This window comes from Thunnus thynnus, chromosome 11, assembly GCF_963924715.1.
Source record: "Thunnus thynnus chromosome 11, fThuThy2.1, whole genome shotgun sequence".
In the NCBI taxonomy this organism is placed as follows: Eukaryota; Metazoa; Chordata; class Actinopteri; order Scombriformes; family Scombridae; genus Thunnus; species Thunnus thynnus.
Window position 1 is genome coordinate 2,232,773 of NC_089527.1, and position 23,807 is coordinate 2,256,579.

The 23,807-nt window shown below is 43.0% G+C and overlaps 2 protein-coding genes across 2 annotated transcripts in view; both read right to left on the reverse strand.

The window, feature by feature from the left end:
* LOC137192248 (interferon-induced protein 44-like) overlaps positions 1-4,149 on the reverse strand; it is a 41,638-nt gene extending 37,489 nt beyond the window's left edge. The window contains exons 1-2 of the mRNA XM_067602784.1: positions 4,108-4,149; positions 2,910-2,948 (exon numbers count right to left, since the gene is read on the reverse strand). Coding sequence (XP_067458885.1) covers positions 2,910-2,946 — 37 coding nt within the window. The 5' untranslated portion in view covers positions 2,947-2,948; positions 4,108-4,149. The remainder of the gene's footprint in view (positions 1-2,909; positions 2,949-4,107) is intronic.
* Positions 4,150-9,852: 5,703 nt separating this feature from the next.
* Positions 9,853-23,807, reverse strand: part of ttn.2 (titin, tandem duplicate 2) — a 252,950-nt gene continuing 238,995 nt past the window's right edge. Inside the window, exons 239-252 of the mRNA XM_067602773.1 lie at positions 23,489-23,788; positions 22,505-22,807; positions 21,987-22,289; positions 21,583-21,851; positions 21,133-21,448; positions 20,616-20,921; positions 20,175-20,474; positions 19,252-19,827; positions 18,662-18,967; positions 18,183-18,565; positions 17,839-18,049; positions 11,834-17,698; positions 11,389-11,694; positions 9,853-11,197 (exon numbers count right to left, since the gene is read on the reverse strand). Of these exons, the coding sequence (XP_067458874.1) occupies positions 10,905-11,197; positions 11,389-11,694; positions 11,834-17,698; positions 17,839-18,049; positions 18,183-18,565; positions 18,662-18,967; positions 19,252-19,827; positions 20,175-20,474; positions 20,616-20,921; positions 21,133-21,448; positions 21,583-21,851; positions 21,987-22,289; positions 22,505-22,807; positions 23,489-23,788 (10,037 nt within the window). The 3' untranslated portion in view covers positions 9,853-10,904. The remainder of the gene's footprint in view (positions 11,198-11,388; positions 11,695-11,833; positions 17,699-17,838; positions 18,050-18,182; positions 18,566-18,661; positions 18,968-19,251; positions 19,828-20,174; positions 20,475-20,615; positions 20,922-21,132; positions 21,449-21,582; positions 21,852-21,986; positions 22,290-22,504; positions 22,808-23,488; positions 23,789-23,807) is intronic.

Below are 23,807 nucleotides of genomic sequence, written 5' to 3' on the forward strand. Positions count from 1 at the left end.
ATCTAGAGCTCTCTATCTATCAGCATCTGATTCGAAACTCATAACTTCTCTTTATTTGTATGAAACAATTTCTTAATTTCTGTTCTTGTTTGTTGCACAGGGAATAGCAGAGACCAGAGCACATGAAGACCTGAAAACACACAGTGTGAGGATCTATGTTTGCCATGAGCCAGATGCAGTGAGAATCATGATCGCGGGAATCCCTGTGCTGAAATCTCTCAACAATCTTGCCAGAGGATGCTGCCTTCTCCTCGGGGTGACATATGCCCTGAATCTTCAGTACCCAGTGAGACTTCACAAAACCTTTGAGGTCTTTCAAAGACTGTTTGTTGGACTTGACACTCTGTGCCCAAAACCATCCCCCAGGTTCATGAGCCTTAAAAACAAGCTTCTAGCATAGACAGTCAAATGTGATTGCTGCCATACTGGCTGTTTTATTGTTGTTGTTCAATAATGTTATATTTTTATGAGTCCAGGTAGGTAAGTTTGTTTCTTCAGATTGATGTACCTGAATCTCCAGTTTCCTTCAACACTTTGTTGGCCTTTCAAGGCCCTTTTGTGGAACCGGACCCAAAACAAATGTCTGGCCTGCACAGTGAAATATGTTCTCCAGTTTGAGAATGCCACATATTATTCTGAGCCTGATTAGTGTGATTTCTACAGAATGATGTATATAAATCTCCACTTTCAAACACTGAAAGCCTTTAAAGGACTTTTTTTGACTGGGCCCAAAACAAGTGCCTGGACTGTTGTTTCTGTGTAATAATGTTATTCCTTTTTCATGACCGGGATGAATGGGATTATTCCTGCAGTAATATTGACTAGTTTATACTGATTTATACTAAGATAAAAGATACAAGTCCAAGTTTAATGTAATGCTGAACTTAAGCTAATGTTAAAATGTTTAAACATATATTTAAGATATTCTTCCAAGCTGTTCATAAGCTGAAGTCCCAAGTTCTACAATGTTGACAGCTTACTGTTAAATTTTAAATGAAAAAATATTATTTTTCATGTTGAAATGTTTTGCTATGTGGTTGCATTGGCAGCTCAATAAATGTTGTAAAACAATACCACTCTTGTCTTTGATAAATTTATGTCAATGATAGCTAATTATTTTAAGTAGATTGTGTTTTAAAATCAGAGAGGAAGCATTTGTAAATATTTTTTGAAAATAAGTAAAATGAAAGTTAAAAAAAAAAGTTCTTTTAAATGGCACTTAATTTAATGAAGTTGGATGTAGTTAAAATGCTGTCTATGTTTACAATGGTTGAACAAAATCTCTTTTTTTTTAAGACTACTTAAAAATTTTACTTCATGCTAAAATTTTATTACTGAGTTTTCTCAACTTAAAAAAAAAACACAAAGTTCACTAAACTAGCAAAAAGTGCTTGGAAAATGTTGCCTCATTTTTTTTTAGTTAGATCTAAGTAACAGTTTTTACAGTGTATATTCTATTAAAATAGAAGAAAATAAAACTAAGAGAGTGATACAGTAAAGGCAAAACTACAAATACATGTAACACATGAAATGTGTCTACTGCTTCCACTGCTGCATCATATAATAGTTTAGTATCATGAATAAAGTTTGAACTGTGTTCAGCAGGTGGTTTCATAGCTTACGTGGAGGGGGTGATGGGGTTGAAGGTGAGCCTGGAAAGTGAGAAATATATGGAACACATCAATTATAAATAGTTATATTATAAATAATAAATACAGTGAAAGTGAAAATTACAAGTAAACAGAGTCTCTCTTTGATACATATATAAAGGCTACATATCCTGTAAATATATTTGGCCTATATACACGCATGCAATAATACAAGATTGTGATTGTATTTTGTCTTATTGTGTGTCATCAGCAAAATAAAATTCATTCAGCTAAAAGTAATGTATAAAGAGCTGAAATAGTAACTAACAGTAATGTAAATAAATAGTTGAAATCATTAGCTGAAAGTAATGTATTAATAGTTAGAATTGGTTAGAACGGATAAACAGAAAGGAATATTGGATCGCATAACATTGAAACATTGCTAATTATATGCAATTCCTCAATGTCCAAAATAACAATCAATCAATTGAGAGTGGACAGGACCTCATTTCTGACTACTATGTAAGTATTGTTAAAAAGTAAGGTTGGGTCTGTTTTGGGTTTGCTCATGAAGTCAGGTTCAGATCAGTGTTATTTTATGTGGGCTGACTGAACAGGCATTTTCCATGTGTGGATGGATAGAGTTAGCCACATGCGGCTAGTTAGCAGGAATCCTGGGATAGTTGAATGTGAAATGCTGTGAAGTACAGCTCACTCACTAACGTTATGCACCCCATGCAGTGGATTAATGATGAAAAGGAGTTTGTTACTTGTTTAACATTTTAGTTTAAAAATGTAGTAAGAAGACACTGTCACAAATTCCCTGATACTTAGACCTAGTGGGGGTCAGTAGAGGCCAGTGGGTCATCTGTGATCTGCTACAGCCCTAATAGAAACATTTTTTCTTTTAAATGCCACTTAATTTAATGAAGTTGGATGGTGTTTAAAATGCTGTCTATGTTTACAATGGTTGGACAAAATTTCTTTTTTTTTAAGACTACTTAAAAATTTTACTTTATGCTAAAATTTTATTACTGAGTTTTCTCAACTTAAAAAAAACACAAAGTTCACTAAACTAGCAAAAAGTGCTTGGAAAATGTTGCCTCATTTTTTTTGAGTTAGATCTAAGTAACAGTTTTTACAGTGTATATTCTATTAAAATAGAAGAAAATAAAACTAAGAGAGTGATACAGTAAAGGCAAAACTACAAATACATGTAACACATGAAATGTGTCTACTGCTTCCACTGCTGCATCATGTAATAGTTTAGTATCATGAATAAAGTGTGAACTGTGTTGTGCAGGTGGTTTCGTAGCTTACGTGGAGGGGGTGATGGCTTTGAAGGTGAGCCTCCCATGGCTGGAAAGTGAGAAATATATGGAAAACATCAATTATAAATATAATTATATTATAAATTATAAATACAGTGAAAGTGAAAATTACAAGTGAACAGAGTCTCTCTCTGATACATATATATAGGCTACATATCCTGTAAATATATTTGGCCTATATACACGCATGCAATAATACAAGATTGTGATTGTATTTTGTCTTATTGTGTGTCATCAGCAAAATAAAATTCATTCAGCTAAAAGTAATGTATAAAGAACTGAAATAGTAACTGTAATGTAAATAAATAGTTGAAATCATTAGCTGAAAGTAATGTATAAATAGTTAGAATTGGTTAGAACAGATAAACAGAAATAGTTAATTGTTGCTCCATGTGGTTGTTTTCTCTTATTAATAGTGTTATTTAACATCCAGTTTATAATCCATTCATAAGAACATATTGTGTTGGTGCTGGTGAAGGTTCTGTGGGTGTTTTAACTGATTCTAGGTGCAGTCTAGTGTTCATTGCGATTCTTTTGTACCTTTTTCCAGAGATAATCAAGCCATTCTGTTCTAAATCCCTGTGTCTGATGCATTTTTACTGTAAGTGAAGGATGAATATTCAAGCCTGCTGTTTTACTGCTTCTTCTTCTCTGGAAACCTGTTTTCCATAGTTTCCTTTTCTTTATGAATAGATTTTCTTCATTCAACGTAAAACACTTTGAAGCACATTTGTATGAAAAGGTGCTACATAAATTTGACATTAATGTGTAGACAAAAAAATCCTTTTAAAAGGACAAAAAGGAGGTAAATTAGCATCAACTCCAAAGAAAGCCTGGACTGAAGCCTTTTTATCACTCACACACATGAAGCAGACACCACAGTTACAGAGTTTATTAGTTTACAAACTTAACTAATAAAAGTAGTAAAACGTTAACTGAACAAATTTGCTGAGAGGTTCTGAGAACACAAAGTGACTAGTAGGAGAAAGAAAATTGACAGTGTACTTAAAAACAAAACCTACTAAAACCTAAATGAAAATTAAAAAATATACTTTTGTTGCATTTTGATTGTGTTGATCAATTCTGAAATGTATCATATTTAAAACTACTATACACATAAAATATTATTTTACATTCATTCAATCACTGAAATAATCTGACAGTAAATATAATAGAAAGATTCATACCTTTACTGTTCCTGTTGAGATGTTGCAGCAGAGACGAACAGCAAGTGGTGCTGCTGAAAGAGAAACTGGCTCTTTTATAAAGCAGCCTCCCGCCCTCACTTTGTCTTTACTTTCACTTTCATTAACCATGTTGTTTACAAGAAACCTGCTGAAAGCATTCACACTTTTGTTATCCAAATCTTTATTTATTAGGGCCTGAGCCCAAAGGGCGAAGACCCTATTGTTTTTCGTGCGTTTGTTTCTTTCTTATTATTCTTTCTTTATTAATCCGCCACTTTAACTCTAAATTTGAAAAACTCACCAAATTTGGCACACACATCAGGTCTGGTGAAAAATTTGATAAAATGTAAAAATTAACCCCGGAAGTGCCAAAATGTGCTCTCTAGTGCCACCTATGTATCTAAAACGGCCGCCACGGCCCGTAGGAATGTCGTAGAGAGATCGAACCAAAACTCAATTATTCGTCTCATCAAGACCTACAAATCATACGCTGACACCCCTGATCTAAATCCAACAGGAAGTCTGCAATCAGCTTTTCAAAATAAGACTTTGCCCCAATTTTGGCCCCCGAACAAACGCTATCTCCTCCGAGGGCGTTAATGGTATCGGCTTCAAACTTTAATACATGACTTATCACACTGTGTTGAGCAAAAGTTATTAAAAACTTTGTAATAACTCGAACGGTTTAGATCTAGTAAGCCCTGAAAGTTGGAGTGCGACATTACACCTTACAATGTAAACCAATGGGGAGGCAATCTCTGGGCATGGACTTTGTGCCAAACTGGGGCATCTGGCGTCTAAACTATAAGTCCGACCACTTTCAAACCTGTATCAATGGATTCGCGACGAAAATTCCTACAAAAAAATGTGATTTTTATGTATGATTTGGCCAAAGTCATGGGATTTATGAGGATATTTCACGAGAAGCGTTCTCTAAAATCCTCCTCTCCAACTGCTCCTGGTGATGTCACTCCCTCAGTGCTCTGAAACATTCCGCAATACACACTCATTATAAAATCACAGGAGGACCAAGAAAAGACTTTAAAACTCACACTCTAATATCTCAAAAATAATAAAAGATAGAAAACACATGTAAATTCAAGATTTGTAGGTCAAAGTCTCGTGGCTCATTTAAAGTTCAAATGAAGTTTGTATCTAAAATTATGTGGAAGCAGTAAATGTTCAAAAAGGTGTGGGTTCGCTCACACTCTCCATTCAAATATATGAGTTTTTGTCTGTGTCCAGCTGCAGTTACTTATTGTCTCTACACACCTGACAGTACACATGTCAATCAAACTTTCAAAATAAAAGCACACCACACTTGTAAGAAATATCCCTCATTTTTAAAAAGCGTGATCTGATCCCGACGGGCCAGAGTGCAACAGGAAGTATCATGCGTCGTTCTTTGTTGTATTACTCCTAGGAAATTTGGCCGATGCACCTGAAATTGACTCAGCTAAGATGTTAGACCTTGGTGATGCTACATTGGGCAGGTCATGACCCATGACCAAACGCCGTTGCCATGGCGACACATCCTTCGCCATGAAATACGATGCTGTATTTTAGGGATAAGGGATGGGTCTACAATCACGAAACTTGGCACACATGTCTGGAGCGACACCAGTTAAAATTCTGGATAGGTCATTTGCATAGACGTGACAATATGGCTCACCAGCGCCCCCTTGAAAATTTCTAAATTGTAGCCCCGCCTTCCAGATTAACCTAGGAAAAAGAAATTCGGGAGGCTTATGTATCATGTGAAGACGCACAAAAAAGCCTCTTGGAGCTGTATTGTAAGTCCTACAGGAAGTCGGCCATCTTGATAAAAGTGGTCATTTTTCGCGTTTTTTTGACCATTTCGCATACCTTGTATTTTAACAAACTCCTCCTACAGAATTCATCGTAACGACTTCAAAATCAGTGTGTGTCATCTACACCAGTGTGTGATCAAAAGTTATCAAAAATTTAGTTATCATTGAAGCGTGTGGCCGTGGCGTGGCGTTGAGTTTTGATGTTTCGCCATGACAGGCGAAATTGCTATAAGTTTAGTGTAAATGCTGGAGTCTACACCAAACTTTACATGTTTGATAAGACTCCCAGCCTGAACACATCTAAATAGCAATATTCAGTCAGTGATGAAAACTGGCTCCATAGCGCCCCCTACCACATTTCAATGCAGCAGCCCCTGCAGCAGGCAGAGTACGTGATTGAGGATGTGACATTATTCTCCCCTTGCACTGTCTGAAAACAGCCCAGGTCAGGGGACATCTATATGCCCGTGACAGAAGCCCTTCACCAGCGCCGCGCCCTGACATACGCAAGGGTGCGAAGGCCCGTTCAACGCTGCTTGCAGCTTTAATATTATTAATTATAATCTATGGAAACAGATGCTGTGAGGTGCGTTTGTTTTGTTTGTGTTCTTGAGCCGCGTGCAGCCCGGTTTAGTAGGGACTCCGCCCACCTGAGCATTTGGGTCCGTTTGTTTAAAAAAAAAGAAAACTTTCAGAAGTTTTACAACCTCGTAGAAACGTCTCGGTTTGCACCGGACACATGTGTGAAAATAATAAACAGTAAAGTCGTGTCGTGGTGAAGATAAACAGCATCTGTCAGGTAAATAAATGTAGTGGAGGAAAAGACAACTTACAGTTCTGACTCCCAAACTTCAGGAAAGCAGCTGCACAGAGAGACTGAGGAGGTTTCCTACTTCAGTGTGTTTTCTTCATCTGAATAATCAGCACATTCATCAGGACTCTCCTCCTCCTGCTGGTTTCCTCTTCCTCCTCCTCCTCACTCTCCTCAGTGGGAGCTCCTCTGCAGGCTGCGCTGTTTTTCACGGCTCGGTCAGCTGCTCCTGTCTGAAATCACCGAGCTGCTGCAGGAGGAGGAGGAGGAGGAGGAGGAGGAGGAGGAGGGCCAGACCGACTGACTCTGTCCGCCCCCCGCCTCCTCCCCCCTGAGCCTTTTCCAGAGGTGTTTAGTAACTAAGTACATTTATTCAGTTTCATTTTATTTATGGCAGAAGCAAAACAATCCACTGTTTTTACATGTTTACATTGGTGGAAGAAGTACTCAGATCCTTTACTGCAGTAAAAGTATATTAAATACTCCATTACAAGTAAAAGTCCTACATGAAAAATCCTCCTACAGTAAAAGTACATAAGTATTATGAGTTTGATGTAAAGTATTGCAGTAAAAGTACATAAGTATTATGATTTGATGTTCTTGTACATATTTGTACTTCATCCAGGAATTTACCATTAATACCTGCTTTTAACAGTTTGTACCAGAGTGCATCTCCCCAAACTGTATCAAATGTCTTACTATAACCAATGAAAGAACAAAACAGACTTTTCTTTTTAAAACAATACAAATCAAAAGTGTGTTTCTATAAAAAAAAAAAAAAAAAAAAAAGATATGATCAATGGTGGAGTAATTCCTCTTAAATCCTGTCTGAGTGTCCGTCAGGATAGAATTATCCTCACAGAACTTCAGAGATAACACCAGAGTCCTGTTAAATAACTCCTTTTAATACTTGTTCAGGATTCTGTCTGTTTCTGCTGCTTTTTCAGGTTTTAGTCTTAAAATAGCCTCCTTAATTTCTTGTTCAGTGAAACTTGTCTTTTATGTCTGCATTCATTATTAAACCACACGGCTTTTTTTGTGTAATGTAATGTAATATTCAAACTATTAATCATAATTCTTCAAACCTCCTCTGTCATTTCATCTGCTGACATGTTGTCTAGGTCACACAACAATTTATCCACCTTGTCAAACTGTATGTTTCCTATAAACTCATCTGTTTTTTCTTTATCCCGTTTTTCAGTGTTTGTGACTGTGAGTTTAGCTGCCCAATAATCATCAGTTCCAGGATTTACATCCAAAAGCATTTTAACAATACATTGCTTATCAGAAAACAAAGAGTCAAACTTATGTACATAGAAATGTCTTACTTTGCGTAAAAGAAACAGCGACCCTATTAGGGCTGTAGTCTGCTGGTCGATTAGTTGATTAGTTGATGGATATGCTCTCGTCTGACCAAATTCTCATTGGTCGAATAATCTCCGTGTTACTTTCATAAGGAGAAGAGAGCGACATCAACAGCTTTCCAGGATTAATCCATTATTTCCTGCGGGACAGAGGGACAGACTAACAAATTACCTGTGAAAACTGTATTCAAAACACCCCCGTTGTTTGTTTGGGTCTAACTGTACTCACCGTTTACTGAACGTTTACTGAATCAGTGTTTCTCCAACAAGAACTCCCGCCATTATAAATATTTTATAATGTCAAAAATAACGCCAAATATCCATTCACTGGGAAATCAATAGCGTTTGGGAGTCCCTGTGCAGCGCTGTGAGTCAACCTCTGTGTCGTTGCCTGGGAAACTATTGGTAGCGTAGCTCCGTGAAGGAATGCGGCATTGCGTAGTACGTTTGCGTAGCGAGCGGGAAAGAGTGAGCGGCAGGAAAGTGATGGTGGATACTAGTGGAGCAGAGGAAAAGGTTAGTAGTAAGTTGTCAGTCTGGCAGTAAATATACAGCACAGACTACAGTGCGTGACAGTTAATAAATGCCAAAAAGTCAAGTCTGTTGTTTCCCCAAGTGCTGGAAAAGTGAAGGGGGTTAGCTCCAAAGTTAGCAACAATGGGTTAGCCTAACCGACGAGGAGTTCACTGTATAATTACCCTATTTCCATCACCATCACCATAATTACCAAAATCCCCATGTAATCAGTCTGTTTTCTCTTTAATGTATGTCAAACATTTGTAATTGCCCCACAGTACACACATTTTCCCCATTGTTTCATATCGGTTCAGGTTATCATCATCTCTTTCTTGAGTGTGGGCATTCATATCACCATAAATTAGAAAATAGTGGTTTTCAGTACCAGCATCAAAAATAATCTATTGGTTCATCTACATTAGACTATTTGGTTTTGTAGTAAACAGCACAAGATCTTTATCATATTTAAGTAGGTGTCTATTTATTTTATTATTACACTATATTATTTATTTACCAATTTGCAATTTATCAGCAATTATCACTCCACCTCACGGCCAGTTTCTAAACTTATGTTGGTTACTAACAAACATTCTGAAACCTATTGCCTTACATTTTTCCAGCATCTCCAGGGTATTTATATCCTCTGTTTAATCTCACTGAAACACAGTACATATTTTTTACATTTTTCAATAAAGTCCGGGGTCTTGATCTTACTTCTTATTCCACAGATGTTCAGAGTAAACACTTGCAGCCCAGGGTGGTGTTCTCTCCTCATACTGAGTGCTGTCTCTTCTGACCCCATGTCTGTCTTAGATGTCAATGCCGAAGGATTTGCAATCCACATTGTGACATCCAATCACAAATCTCTCTTTAATCTTGCAGTCTCTTTCGGTTCATAATGATCTCTCAGCATGTTTATTCACCACATTTACAGATGTGTTCTGTTTGCTTTGTGGAAATACTGTTCAACCCACCAGTGTCTCAATCTCTATAAACTCCTCTTATTGTATCCAAATATTGATCCAACTCACAAAACTTTATTTTAAATTCTAGAAGAGATCCCAACATTTCCAGGTTGTCAGGTTTAATTTTGGGGTAAATGTGTATAAAAAGGATGCACAAGGCAGCTTGAATATTTAAATGTGATGGAATAGTGCAGCCGTACAAAACTGCTGCTAGCTTCAATGAAGATATATATAATATATATAATGTTATTACAAATAATCACAACAGAGACATCCTGTAGTGCTGATAATCATGCTTTATTAAATCAATAATGGAGAAAAACTCAAGGAGGCTGCAAAAATAATCAACGCTACAACTCTAACTTCAATCAAATCAAAGTGCGGGGCAACACGCGAGACCACGCCTCGTTCCATCCTTGTCAAATGCAGCGGTGGTTGTCTTTCCGGCTGCGGTACATCTGCTTGGCGGTGCCCAGCTTGACTGACAGGTGTACTTCTAAAAACTAACACACAAACACACTGCAGACCTCCAAGAGACAGCTCTGCCTCTGCAAACAAGCACAGGAAGGACTCGTGATTGGCCAGGTTGATGGTACTATTGAAAAGAGCCCGAGCAAGTGGTCGTTTGCCAGAAGCAGAGCACAAAACAAAAAAGAAACACTTGTGCTCAGGAAGTGCAGGCCGCTCGCACTGTGAGCATGTCATTGAAATGGCGGTATGACATAATCAGTCAGAGAGCGAGGTCCAGTCGTCCTGCTTACATGAGGGTAAATGCAAACAGCACTCAGGATCTCACGCTCTTATTACAATGCAACAGCACCACTCTCTCTCTCCAGCAGTGCATTCATAGTTTTGTCTGATTGACTTAACGTCAACAGGGAGCCTCTCTACCTGTTGAGGCAATCTTAAGACTTCAACTTATTGTTGAGGCACAGAGTTTAGTTTCTCGGTTTGACAGGGTATTCGTTCCAAGCGAAACTTTCTCCTGTTAAACCACATTTAGTTTCATTTTGTTTCAGTTAATATTGTCATAAATAACAATGCATACATTTCCCATAACCGTTAAATTCGGCTATATACATTATGTACATGTCACAGAAAAATGGATCAAAAATCCTAAGTCATAGTTATCCAATATGGCACATTTTATAACAACTTTAGACTTTAGTCTAGTTTGGCATAAATTAATGTCAAGATTGGTACAAAAATAGTTCATATTTACAAGAACAGAAATCCAGATCTTTATCAAGTAGATTATTTTGCTCAATTAATAAATGAAAAGGCATGGAAGTAGGGAAAAGGGGAAGATTGGAAGATAAGATTTTTGTTTTTACACTGATCGAATGCTAATGTGAACAGTTGCTGTGTCGGATCCAAGCTCGTTGGACAGTTTGAGAGTGTAGGTTCCAGCATCTTCCACCTTCACCCCGGTGATGATGAGGGTGGTTAGGTCCTCTGTGGTCTCGATGTGGAAGCGGCCGCCAGCAGTCACCTCGATGGTTTTGCCGCCGCGGGACCACTCAATGTGTTTGGCGTCGCCAGAGAAGGCACAGGCCACTGTCAGGACTTTGCCTGGCTCGATGCTGATGTCCTCCGGCAAGGCCTCAATCCTGGGAGCAGAACCTGGAAGTTGGAAAGAGGCACAGTACATGTACATCAGTGCACCCAAAAATGTGTTCATTCACTACACAATAATAGAAAGAGTGGAAGGGAAATTTTCTTTTTAATCTGTAAACTTTAAATTAAGGTAAAAAAGAAGATTTTATAGAGATGAGGAATATTCTCTTGGCCACTATAAAACAAATCTGTCTTACCAATCGCTCTGAAGGAGGATCCTTCCATGTGGGAAGCCATCTCCGTGAGGCTGCTGGAGCTCATAGCATACGACTCAGAAGCCATGGACGACATGCTGGACATGGACATGGTCTCACACTTCATCTCAGCTGCCATGCTGCTGAAGGAGCTGGACTCCATCATGGATGACATCATTGCCTGATGGGCGGAGGCGGAGGAGAAGGAGGACGATTCTTCCATCGTGTGCATTTCTTTCTTCATCATCATGGATGAGCTCATGGATGATGACGACTCCTTGTGACTCATCATCATCGATCCTGTTGAGGCTAGAGATGGAAACAGAGGATATGTAAATGTTCAGGGTGACTTTTAAGTAAGGATATCAGAATTTTTTATATAAATATAATAAAATTAACGTAATTGCAGTAAACCAGCTTGGAAGGAATACTTAAGGCAGTTTCTCACCTTTAAGCGCCAGTTGCTGCTCACGGTAGGCGGTGATCTTCATGCGTATGGACTGGAACACTTGTCCAGTGAATGAGAAGGAGGATTTTGAGACTCCTCCCTCTGATGTCATCTCACAGGTATACTCTCCCTGGTCACTGTCTGTCAGGTCATGGATTACGAGGCTGCAGGAGCCCTCAGAGTAATGCATCTCAAAGCGGCTGCTCTGTGAAAGCCTCCTCCCATTGACATACCACACCACCTCCTTGACACTGCTCTCACAGATACAAGACATCCTCACCGAGCCTTCGTAAGCTTCAGCTGTTAGCTGACTCAGAATCTTGGGAGGTTTTGGGATTGGGGATTTGACAGTGGGTGGAGACACAACCCTCTTGGGGGACATGATGGGAGGAGGGGACTTCATCCTAGGAGGTGATTTGATTCCCTCAGGCTCAGGGGATTTCAAACCCCTTGGTGACTTGATGCCAGATGGTTCTGGAGACTTGATGCCTTTTGGTGTTTTGATACCAGCAGGTTCTGGGGACTTCAAACCTCTTGGTGTTTTGATTCCTGCAGGTTCTGGAGATTTGACACCCCGCGGTGATTTTACTCCCTCAGGTTCAGGTGATCTCACCCTCTCTGGGGACTTGATTGGTGGTGGTGACTTGAGTCTGGGCTCAGGGGATTTTATACCCCTGGGTGACTTGACTCCCTCAGGTTCAGGAGATTTGATTCTAGGAGTTGGTGATTTTATGCTCAGTGCTGGAGAGGGTGCAGATGGCTCAGGAGACTTGACGCTCCTGGGGGATTTGATTCCCTCTGGTTCAGGAGACTTCACACCTGGTGTGGGAGACTTCACACTTGGTGTGGGTGACTTCACACTTGGTGTGGGTGACTTCACACTCGGCGTTGGTGACTTTATACTTGGAGCAGGAGAAGTTACACTTGGTTCAGGGGACTTCACACTTGGAGTTGGTGATTTAATTGAAGGCTCAGGGGACTTGATGCTGGGTTCTGGTGACTTTGCACTGGGGACTGGGGAGGTCACAGAGGGAGCCGGTGATGTCACTGAAGGTTCTGGTGACTTTACACTGGGAGTGGGTGATTTTACAGATGGCTCAGGGGACGTGATGGCCTTGACCTCCTCTTTGGGAGCTGGTCTGTGGATGGTCAAAGTGAAGTGGGCCTCCTGTCTGCCTGATGAGTTCTCTACCACCACCATGTAATTGCCCTCATCAGAGGCTGTCACAGAGATCTCCAGGCTCGACTTGTACTGAGTGGTTGTGACTTGGATACGGTGAGAGGTTACAATGGTTCTGCTCTCGTGCATCCATGTTACAGTGGGCGCAGGCTCCCCATCAATATCACAGGAGAATCTGGCTGTCTCTCCCTCTGCAACGGTCAAAGACTGGGGTTTGGTGAGGATTCTGGCAGCAAGAGAAGGCTTCACTTTGTGGACAGAAACCTCCTCAGTAACAGCAGCAGAAGACAATGCCAGTTTAGCTCCAGATGTGGTGTGCTTGCCAGTCAGAGCAAACTTGTCGGAAGAGTAGGAGGAACCAGATGACAGGTATTCAGCTGAGGCATACTTGACAGATGATTCATACCTCTCAGCGGAGGAGTACCTCTCTGAGGAGGCGGCATATCTTTCACGTGTGACAACCTCATGTGTCTCGGTTAGCTTTGACTTGCTCTCCTCTACTTCAAAGTGGGTCTGGGAAGCATAGCCAGCTTTGAAGTGGGCAGTGTGATAGTGGTCAATGCGAGTGACTTCAGGGACATATGCTTTGGGAGCGTCCTCATCCCTACGGCGAGAGGAGAAGGTAGTATATCCACCACCTGACACCTCCAGGGTAGCATAGTCAGAAGCCTCTCCCTTGGAGTTGGAGCATACACAGCGGTATGTACCACTGTCCTCTTCCTGGCATTCCAGAATAGTGATGGACAGGACACCACTCATGTTGGTAAAGACATATTTCTCACTGCTTTCAGAGATTGCATTTCCATTGTGGAGCCATCTCACCTCAGCCTCTGGCTTGGCTTGGATGTTCAGGGTAAATTTGGTGTCTTGGCCAATCGGTATGCGGTGCGAGCGCATCCTGACGGTCACACGAGGTGCATGATCCAGGCTGAAAGGTGTCTGACTAACCACCTGATATTTCCTCTCAGTCTTCAGAGCAGCCTTTCTGGCCTCGTAACGGGACATGATGTCAAATCGGGCAGATCGCTCAAACCTGGACGAGGAGCGGGATGACCTCTCAACTGACCTAATGGGACTGGGAGAGCGGGGGCGGGTCCTCTCTGGGGTGGGGGACCTCCTCTCCACAATCACGCCCTCTACTTCCACAGGAGGCCTGGCACGTGGTGGTCGGATCAGCTCTGACACTGGACGCATCAGCTCGATGTATGTGGGAGACAGTGACCTTCTCCTCCTCATAAACTGAGAAATGGTACGTTTCTTCTTTGTCTCAGTAACCTCAACAGCCTCATGCCTGACTTCGTGCCTCCTCTCTTCATGTTCTGCGGCACGCCGTTCAATGCGGATGGGGCTGCCAGCAGGGGAGGCAGAAAAGCCAAGCTCCAGTTCATCCTCCAGCATCATTTTCTCTTCCTCTGATCTCCTCATGGAAAGGTGGTCATCCACAGGCATCAGCAGCTCTTCATCACTCAGATCTCCCAGAGATCTTCTCCTGGATCTGAAGGAGACCTCAGATTCGGGTGAAGGTGAGCGGCGGGCGGGCCTGACAGTCTCCAGGTCATCAAGAGTGAGTTTTGGAATACGCCATCTTGGTCTGTACTGGTCAGTGATTCTAGGGAGGGGCATGACGTAGAACTGCTCCCACCTGGACAGGCGTATGCGTCTCTGTCTCTTCTGCACAATCCTCTCCATCCTCTCTGGAATCTCATACTGGTCTCTCAGCTTCCTGTACCACTTCATGTCAGAGAGAGGCACAAACTGTTTAATAGCTTTGTCCTCATCCAGATCTCTGGGATCGTGAACCACAGGCTCTGGGATCTCATAGGGCATGAAGATCCTTCTCTCTTCCTCCAGCTTCTTGGTCTCAGACTTCTCCACTGTGATGTCGAACTCACCCTCGACATTCTTGGTGCTCACAGCAGGTTTGTACATCTCTGCCGCGAATTTCAATGCCTCTTGGGCCGTCGGGTTGAGAGGTACGGCATCCTCTCTGGCAACAATTTGCTGAGCCATCTTGTTAGTCTTTTCAATTTGTTTCTGGATGTGTCTGTATTTCTCCTCCTCACTCTTGTACTCTCTCCTTGTGTAAGTAAGGCGGCCCACCTTCAGTGTAGCCTGGCAGCTTGTAGAGCCAGCAGAGTTGGTTGCAGTCACTTTGTACACACCAGAGTCCTCAAGCAGAGTCTCTCTGATGTGCAGGACATGGTAGTCAATGTCCTCTTCTATGACTGCAACCTTGGGACCAAACTGAAGTGGATGGCCATCCTTCTCCCATTTCAGAGTAGGAGTCGGGATTCCTGAAACTCTGAGCTCGAAGCGGACGCTGTGTCCCTCAACACACTCAACATTAGCCAGCAGACGTTTGAACATGGGCCTCATAGTTTCCTCCATTACAGGATGAGGTGTCACCGTGAGACGGGCCTTGCAGCTGTCTTCTCCAAACTTGTTGTGGGCCATGACGGTGTATTCGGCATCATCACTCATGTCTAAGTTGTGAATCATAAGTTGGTACAGACCCTTGTCACTGGTGAATGTGTACTTGCTGTCATCATCACCTGGCTTGATTCTCTCTCCATTCTTCAGCCATGTTACATGAGGCTCAGGGTGTACAGTAATAGTGACACCGAAGCGCACATCTTCGCCAATGTAGGCAGCACGATTGTACAGCGGCAAAGTGAACTCTGGTGGCCTCTGAAGGATTTTAGTCCTGTCAACCTTTCTCCTCAGTTTCTTGATGGAACGGCTGATGTAGTACTCCCTGATGCTCCTCACAGTCTCAACAAAGAGCTCTCCATAAGCACTGTCCTCTCCATCATCACTCACAACCTTGCATCTGTACACACCATTATCACAATCTTCAATGTCCTTCACATAGATGCTGGCAAAACCATTGCTGTAAGTAATCTCATACTTGGGGCTTGGGTGTAGCTGACGGTTACCAAAGTACCATGACACCTGTGTACTCTTGTCATAGTTGGTGATGCTACAAGTGAATCTGACATGGCCACCTTCCTCGCCTGAGCTATGCATGACTGGACCAGCACGCAGGCCATGGTACTCAGTTCCAATCTTCACTTTACCCACGGCCAATCCTCTGTGGTTCTTGAAGGCGCCGCCATAGGCCACACGAGCCGCTGATACAATAGTTTCTGTCCTCTTTACCAGAGTCTGGTAGTATCTCCTGTGTCTCAGTGTCCTAATGATCTTGTTGCTGATATGCTCCATCTTCATCTTGAGCCATGGGTGTTCCAGAGCCTCATGGGCTGTCATGCGGAGCCTCCTGTCCTTGATTAGAAGTCTGTCCACAAAGTCCATAGCCTCCAGGCTTATGTCATTAAATGCTTCACTGTCAAAGACGTACTCACAGTTGGAGATGTTCTCAATCATCTTTGTAGTGGACTCTGCAGCAAATGGATTGAGGCCACTGAGCAGGACATAGGCCATCACACCAACAGACCACATATCAGTGGCTGTTGTGACCAAGTCATGGCGGTGAATCTCAGGGGCACAGTACTCCGGAGCTGAGAACATCAGTCTGATGTTTTCTCCTGGCACCAGCAGCCTGGCCTGGCCCATCTCAATAATCTTTATGATGGTGCTTCTCCGTGTGGTGTAGACAATGTTGTCAGGGCGGATATCAAAGTGGCCAAAGTTGTGGCTATGCAAGAACTTGAGGGAAGAGCACACTTGTCTTAGGTAGCGTACAATCTCCTGCTCTGTGAGCTCAAAGTTGCTAGTGCCCAGGCGCTCAAAGATGTCTACTCCAGAGATGAACTCAAAGATCAGGATAATCTCCTCCATACTTTCAAAGTATTCATGCAGGTAGATGATATTCTTGTGCCTTGCTACGTTGAGAGCCTCAATTTCCCTGAGAACCAACTCACGGTCAGTTCCTTTGACCTTGATAAATTTGGCCATGAAGGTCTTCTTGGTGGCAATCTCCACACAGCGGTGGACTACTCCAAACTGGCACCGAGCAAGCTCCTCAGAGATAGTGTATTTGGAGGACAGTTCCTTAACCTTGTAGAATAGAGCCTCCTCCTTGGTGATCTCTCTAGCTTCATCCACTTCTTCGTCATAGTTTCTGATCACAGACTTATCCTCCTTTGTGGTGATGGGCTCAGTTGGCTCAGAAGGAGGGCTCAGGCCAAACTGGTTCTCAGCGATGACTCGGAACTGGTACTTGGTCTTTCCATATACGTTGATGATGGTAAAGCTACAGTCAGTTGTCTGGCCAGCACGGATCCACCTGTCCGCACTGGTGGGACACTTCTCCACAATGTAGCCAATGATGTTGCTTCCACCATCGTTGGCAGGGGGCTCCCAGGTCAGAGTGATGGAGTCTCGGGCAATGTCACTGACCTTGAGTCCCTTTGGAGCTTCAGGAATGTCAGCCACGTCCACCTCAATGGTTTGTTTGTCCATTCCGAACCTGTTCTTGGCAGTGATAATGTAGTAGCCAGTATCTTTACTCTGCACTCCCCTCTGGAATACCAAGGAGGTGAAAGACCGGGTGGTGATGACCTGGTGATGAGGAGAGTTGGAGAGGATCTCCTGACCCTTCTGCCAGGTGACTGTTGGTTCAGGCTTGCCAGTGATGGGGATCTTGATGGTGACGTGATCACCACGGACAGCGTGGACTGCTCCCATTCCCTGGAGCTCCTTGGGCAAGTGAATCTTAGCAGGAACTGGAATTTAAAAAATGACATAAAAACATTAGCTCAATATTGATTAATATTCCTATTAATCAATACTACACCAACAGAAGGTATCATTCAATGGATTCTAGGAAACATGAGGATAAGTCTTTTGCAATGCCAAAGTTTACCTTCCACTTCAAGGTTGGCAGTTGAGGAGATAGATCCTTCAGAGTTGGTCGCTCTGAATTGGTAGACTGTGGCATCGCTCTCATCAGCAGCAATGATGATCAGTTGGTAGTAGCCTCCCTTGAACTCCTGGGCTTTGATCTTGGTTCCATCTGCCAAGATCTCCTTTCCACTGCGGTACCATTTCACCACAGGCCTGGGATATCCCACCACCTTGACATGGGAAAAATAACCAAATTAAATCATTTAGATTTGTAACTGAAACAATGATTCCCTGAAAAACAAAGACTTGTGCATAAACACAGGTATATTTTTGGAGGAAAACACCGAAGTGTAGATAAAATACCTTAGTGACGAAGGTGGCATTAGCATGGTATTTGACAGTCATGTCCCTGATCTCCTCCCTGAACACAGGCGCACGAGGCAACTGGTCGGACTTAGGGATGATAGGCTCAGAGATCTCACTCCAGTCGCTCTCACCACCCATGTTCTCACACTTGACGCGGAACTCATACTCGAAGCCCTCAATCAAGCCTGTGACCTCGTATTTGGTCTCCGCAATCTTCTTAGAGGTCACTGACATCCACTTGTTCTGCTTCTTCTCACGTTTTTCCAAGTAGTAGTTGGTGATTTTAGCTCCACCATCATTGCTTGGAGGCTTCCAGCAGACAAGGCAGGAGTCTTTGGTAGAGCTGGCAATGAGGGGCTGCTGTGGGATGCCAGGTTTTTCTGAGAAACAGACAGAGAATGTTATTGTAATGGTCTCCTTGTTTGCAATGTAGTTATGTAAGCCAAAAGTGACAAACTAAATCTGAGTGGACCTACCGAATGGACTCTTGATGATGACCACGGAGGGGATCTCCAGAGGCTCACTGACTCCGTACTGGTTCTGAGCAGAGACTCTGAAGTAGTAGCCAGCGCTCTCGATCAGGTTGAGGACACGGCAGGTGTTTCCAGAGACAGAGGAGGACACCAGGTGCCACACCTCACCCTCTTTGGCCATACGTTTCTCCACAATGTAGTTGGTGACCATGGAGCCGCCGTCGTCCTTGGGAGCCTTCCAGCTGATGACAACTGAGCTCTTCAGCAGGGCATCAACAACCACAGGGCCCTCAGGGATGCATGGCTTATCTGGATAAACCAAAAAAAGGAATACATAAAATTCTAGGATCCAGGAAGAAATATCTGTTGTTTCTAAACTAACAGATGAAAATGTATGTGTATTACTATTCATTGAAAGAGCATTTGGAAATTAACATTGCATCTTTACATATGACATCTACATTGCAAACTCCAAGCTGAAGTGTTTATTTTCATTTCAATTTTAAAGTATGGCTGTCATCACTTAAGAAATACATTTGACATTTTAACTTTCTTGAGTTTTGTACTATTTCCTCTCAGTAGTATGACATTACCTTGGATTTCAACCCGCAACACAGTGTCGACAGTTCCAAATGTGTTGCTCAGCTGCACCTTGTAGCGGCCAGCGTTGGTCTGCCTTTGGACATTCCTCACCACCAGATGAGTGTAGCTTTCTGTGTTTTCAATTACCACATTCTCAGATGCGTTCAAAGGCTTCTTGCCATAGAACCACATGATCTGAGGGATGGGGCGGCCAATGTAGACGACATGAAGGCGGAGGCTGGTGCCAGCACCCGCAAAGTACTTCTCCTTCAGTGGGAAGCCAGGGTGGAACTGGGGTGCTGCCTGTAGGCGCAGTTTGCCACTAGTCTCAATCTCTCCAGCCTCATTGATGGCCCTACAGGTATACAGGCCCTCATCTTCCTGCTCGTCTGTCAGGATGCTGAGGGAGTGGTTGCGGCCATCTGAGCTCATCTTGTACTTGCGGCTCTGGATCAGCTCCTTGCCATAGCGGTACCACTTGATCTCTGGCAGAGGTCTGCCGATGATGCCGCACGTCAGAGTGCCGGACTCGCCAAGCTTGGTGGTTACGTCCTGAATCTCTTCCTTCAAAGCTGGGGCCTCACCAACTGCAGAAACATCAGCAAAGTTTGATTTAATTCACAGCTTAAATCACATTTTTGGGGTGCTGTCTATGACATTGATTTTTTTATAAAATTCTTTACAGGTTGATACTGCTCCTTCAAGTACACTGAAGTATACTAATATGCAAAACCAAAAGAAAAACACTTACTCACTAAATAAAATTAACATTTGGTATAGTGTTTAGTTTGTTACAATCCAGGTCACAGTCAAATTGGCAGGGAGTTATTTTACTGCTATGAGCAAATTCACTGAACACACTTTGATTCAGCTGAATTAAATTTGCTGCAAAACATTGTTGTTAGTGTGACCAGGTCACTCTGCAACAGCTCACCACTCAGTTTGGTCTTGATGCCCATGGGCGTGCGTCGAGGTCTGCTGAGTCCTGTTTCATTCTCAGCAAAGATTCTGAACTCATACTCTGTGGCTTCCATGAGGCCACCCATGGTGAACTGACGATCCTTGGAGCGCTCCTTGTTGCATTTCTTCCAAGTACTTTCTCCAGCCTGCCTGAACTCAATCCAGTACCCCAGGATCTCCTTGCCGCCATCTTGCTCAGGCCGGAGCCAGTGGATGGTAATACAGTCTTTGGTGACAGAAATGATGTCAATCTCTCCTGGTTGGCTAGGTTTGTCTGGGATGAGAGAGACGAGAGGAGACCCATCAAAGTTACTTCAGCTTAGTTTTATCTTGTCTTAAATTTCTGGTGCCTCATCGACTATTTTTCTACTTAGTATTATCAATATATTCTGGCCGTCATGTAATATTAACTCACCAAATGGATCTTTGCAGACCACAGATTCTGAAGCGGGACCAGGCTCGCTCTGTCCAATGTCATTCTGAGCCACGACTCTGAACACGTACTCTGCATCGGGGATGAGGCCGGTGAGATTGTACATGGTGGTGGTGATGTGGGTCTTGTTGTGGCGGACCCACTTTTCTGTTGACATCTCCCTCCTCTCCACGTAGTATCCTGTGATGCGTGAGCCTCCGTCATCCCGGGGCCGGGCCCAGGAAAGAGACACAGAGGACTTGGACACGTCCATGATCTCTGGTGGGTTGCTGGGAGGTTCTGGTGGGCCTGTAGGTCAAGTACATTGTTTTTTTGAAACACTCATTGACAGAATTAGGGATGTGCATTGTGTTCAATTTGTAAATCTAATAAGAACATTGCTATGTTTCCGCTAAATAAATTACTCTGGCAGATATGTACAGGATGCGTCTGTTAACAAACATCAGTTGTATTTGGACATTGCAACATTGTGAACATCATGGGCAACATCAATACTTACATAGTGGTGTCTTTGGTGTGACAGACTCTTCAGACTTAAGAGATCTGCTGATGCCGAACTGGTTCTCAGCAAAGACCCTGAAATGGTACTGCACATTCTCCTTCAGGCCCTTCACCACCAGGGAATTCTCTGTGACCCGGGCATTCACTGTGTACCAGGCAGCCTTCGGGACTTCCCGCCTCTCTATGATGTATCCCTGGATGTCGGCGCCACCATCATCTGATGGGGGTCTCCAGCTGACCCGGACTGATCTAGCCTGAATGTCATCAAACTCCAGAGGGCCTTCTGGGGCATCGGGACGACCGATCACCTTCACCTAGAGTGAAGCGGCACACAGGAGGTCAGAAATAATATCCACATTTATTCATCAAATGTAAGTTAATTGATACTAACGTACATTTTTATCTGACTGAGGTTATGTGTCAACAAAAACTGTCAGGAGCCGCTCACCTTGATGTAGACGGCCTTCCTGCCACATTTGTTCTCCAGCACCAGGTCGTAGGTACCAGTGTCATCTTTGTGTGCCTCTTTGATGACCAGCTCAGTGATGTCATCATGGGTGGCGATCATGGCCCGGTGGGAGATGTCATGGCCATCCTTGGTCCACTTACATGTAGGAATGGGTTTACCCTTGATTGGCACAGACAGGCAGATGACTCCACCTTGCCGCACCACGTAGCCATCTTCGTACTTAGGATCAAGCTCGTAATCAGGATAATCTGATGAGGAGACGGTATGGATTTGGTTTAGTTAGATTATCCCATATTATCACAAACTGATTGGATTTAGATTCAATAAGTAAAAGTATGATGTGTATGTCACTGTATGTAAAAAATTGAAATGTGTTCTCCTACCGAGCATCTCCTGGACTTTAACCACTCCAGGAATCTCAGCTGGCTCTCCAGCACCGCCAGCATTGCAAGCGATGACTCTGAACTTGTACTCAGCGCCCTGGGGCATGTGTGTGAGGGTGTACTCGCACATCTTGGTGGGTGTAGTATTACACAGGGTCCACTCCACTTGATCCACCTTCTGCATCTCGATCAGGTAACCAGTGATGATCGAGCCACCTTCCTCCTCAGGAGGCAGCCAGGCCAGAGACACCGAAGTCCTGGTGCTGTCTGTGACTTTGGGTTGAACTGGAGGACCTGGAGGCTCTGTTCAACAACACAGAGAGGCATCTTGTGAATATACTGACCCAGACTGGTAATATTAGTGTATAAAATACATTAAAAAAACAAATATATATATATATATATATATATATATATACACACATATATACAGATATGTTTTATTTGTACTCCTATACTAACATTTCAAAAATAAAAAAATATTTATTTGAATATAGGTTGTGTTTTGCGTCACATACCGATGGGATCCATGGCGACAGTGATGGCAGAGCTCTCACTAGGTTTGCCGTCTCCCCTGGAGTTGATGGCAGTGATGCGGTATTCATACTCCAGGCCCTCAATCAGGCCAGAGGAGCGGTACCTGGTCATGGTGACGGGGTTCTTGTTGATCTTCAGCCACCTGTCAGAACGAGCCTCCTTACGCTCGATGATGTAGCCGGAAATAGTGGAGCCACCGTTGTCCTCGGGTGGCTGCCAGGTCAGGGTCATGCCTTCGTGGGTGACGTCAATCACCTCTGGCCTGCTTGGAGGTCCAGGGATGGCTACACGGGGAAACCACAGATCAATTAATATATTAATCACAGACAATGTACAGGAGTACAAAATTACCAGACAAGATAGCAGAATATTAGTATTGTCTCCATAAATTAATACAAGGGATAGTGTTTTTGGATTGTTGGAGATACACAATAAATATAAATCTTTTTCTCTAAAGACCACCTCTATTTCTGTTTCATGACAGTTCAGCGTTGATTACGGTTTATGATACAGATGCAGAAGAAGGGATAAGGGAAAAAGAGAATGTACATTACATCAAGGATCATATCTCTTTTTTGTAATTACAAATACGAGGCTAAAAATAGCTAACTTTTCAAAGCAAGGATTCAAAGTGTAAGTTAATGTTAATTTCGTTAAGGAAAACTATGACTAAATATGTTCATTGACCTTTTTTTTGACGACTAAACCGAGATGATGATGAGAATGGGATGAGATGAATCAATGGTTGATTGGACTAGGTGGTTCCAAGGATTTAAAGATAGTTATGTGGTTGCTAAGGTAGGTGCTAGGCTGTAAGCATGTTTGGGGTGGCTGCAAAAGTGTTCCTAGATGGTTGCTATAGTATTCAAGGTGGTTACTAGGGTGTTAATAGGTGGTTGCTAGTATGTTTTTGGGAACAGGAAGAAAACGCTAAGACAAGATGGTTTAATAAGAAAAAAACTCACTCTTGGCACTCTTGCACTCCACCACCTCGGACTGCAGGAAGCCACCGACACCAAAGCGGTTCATGGCAGCAACGCGGAACACATACTCGGTTCCCTCTGTGAGTCTGGTGAACTTGAAGCAGGGCCGTGTCACTGACTCTGAGATGATGGTCCAGCCGGGGTGGTGGGCATCGCGCTGTTCCACCACATAACCGCCGATGTTGGCACCTCCATCCTTCTCTGGAGGTTCCCAGCTGGTTGTCACAGACACGCCGTCAACCTCGTCGATCCTCATTGGACCGACTGGGATACCTGGTTTGTCTGGATGAACAAAAGCAGG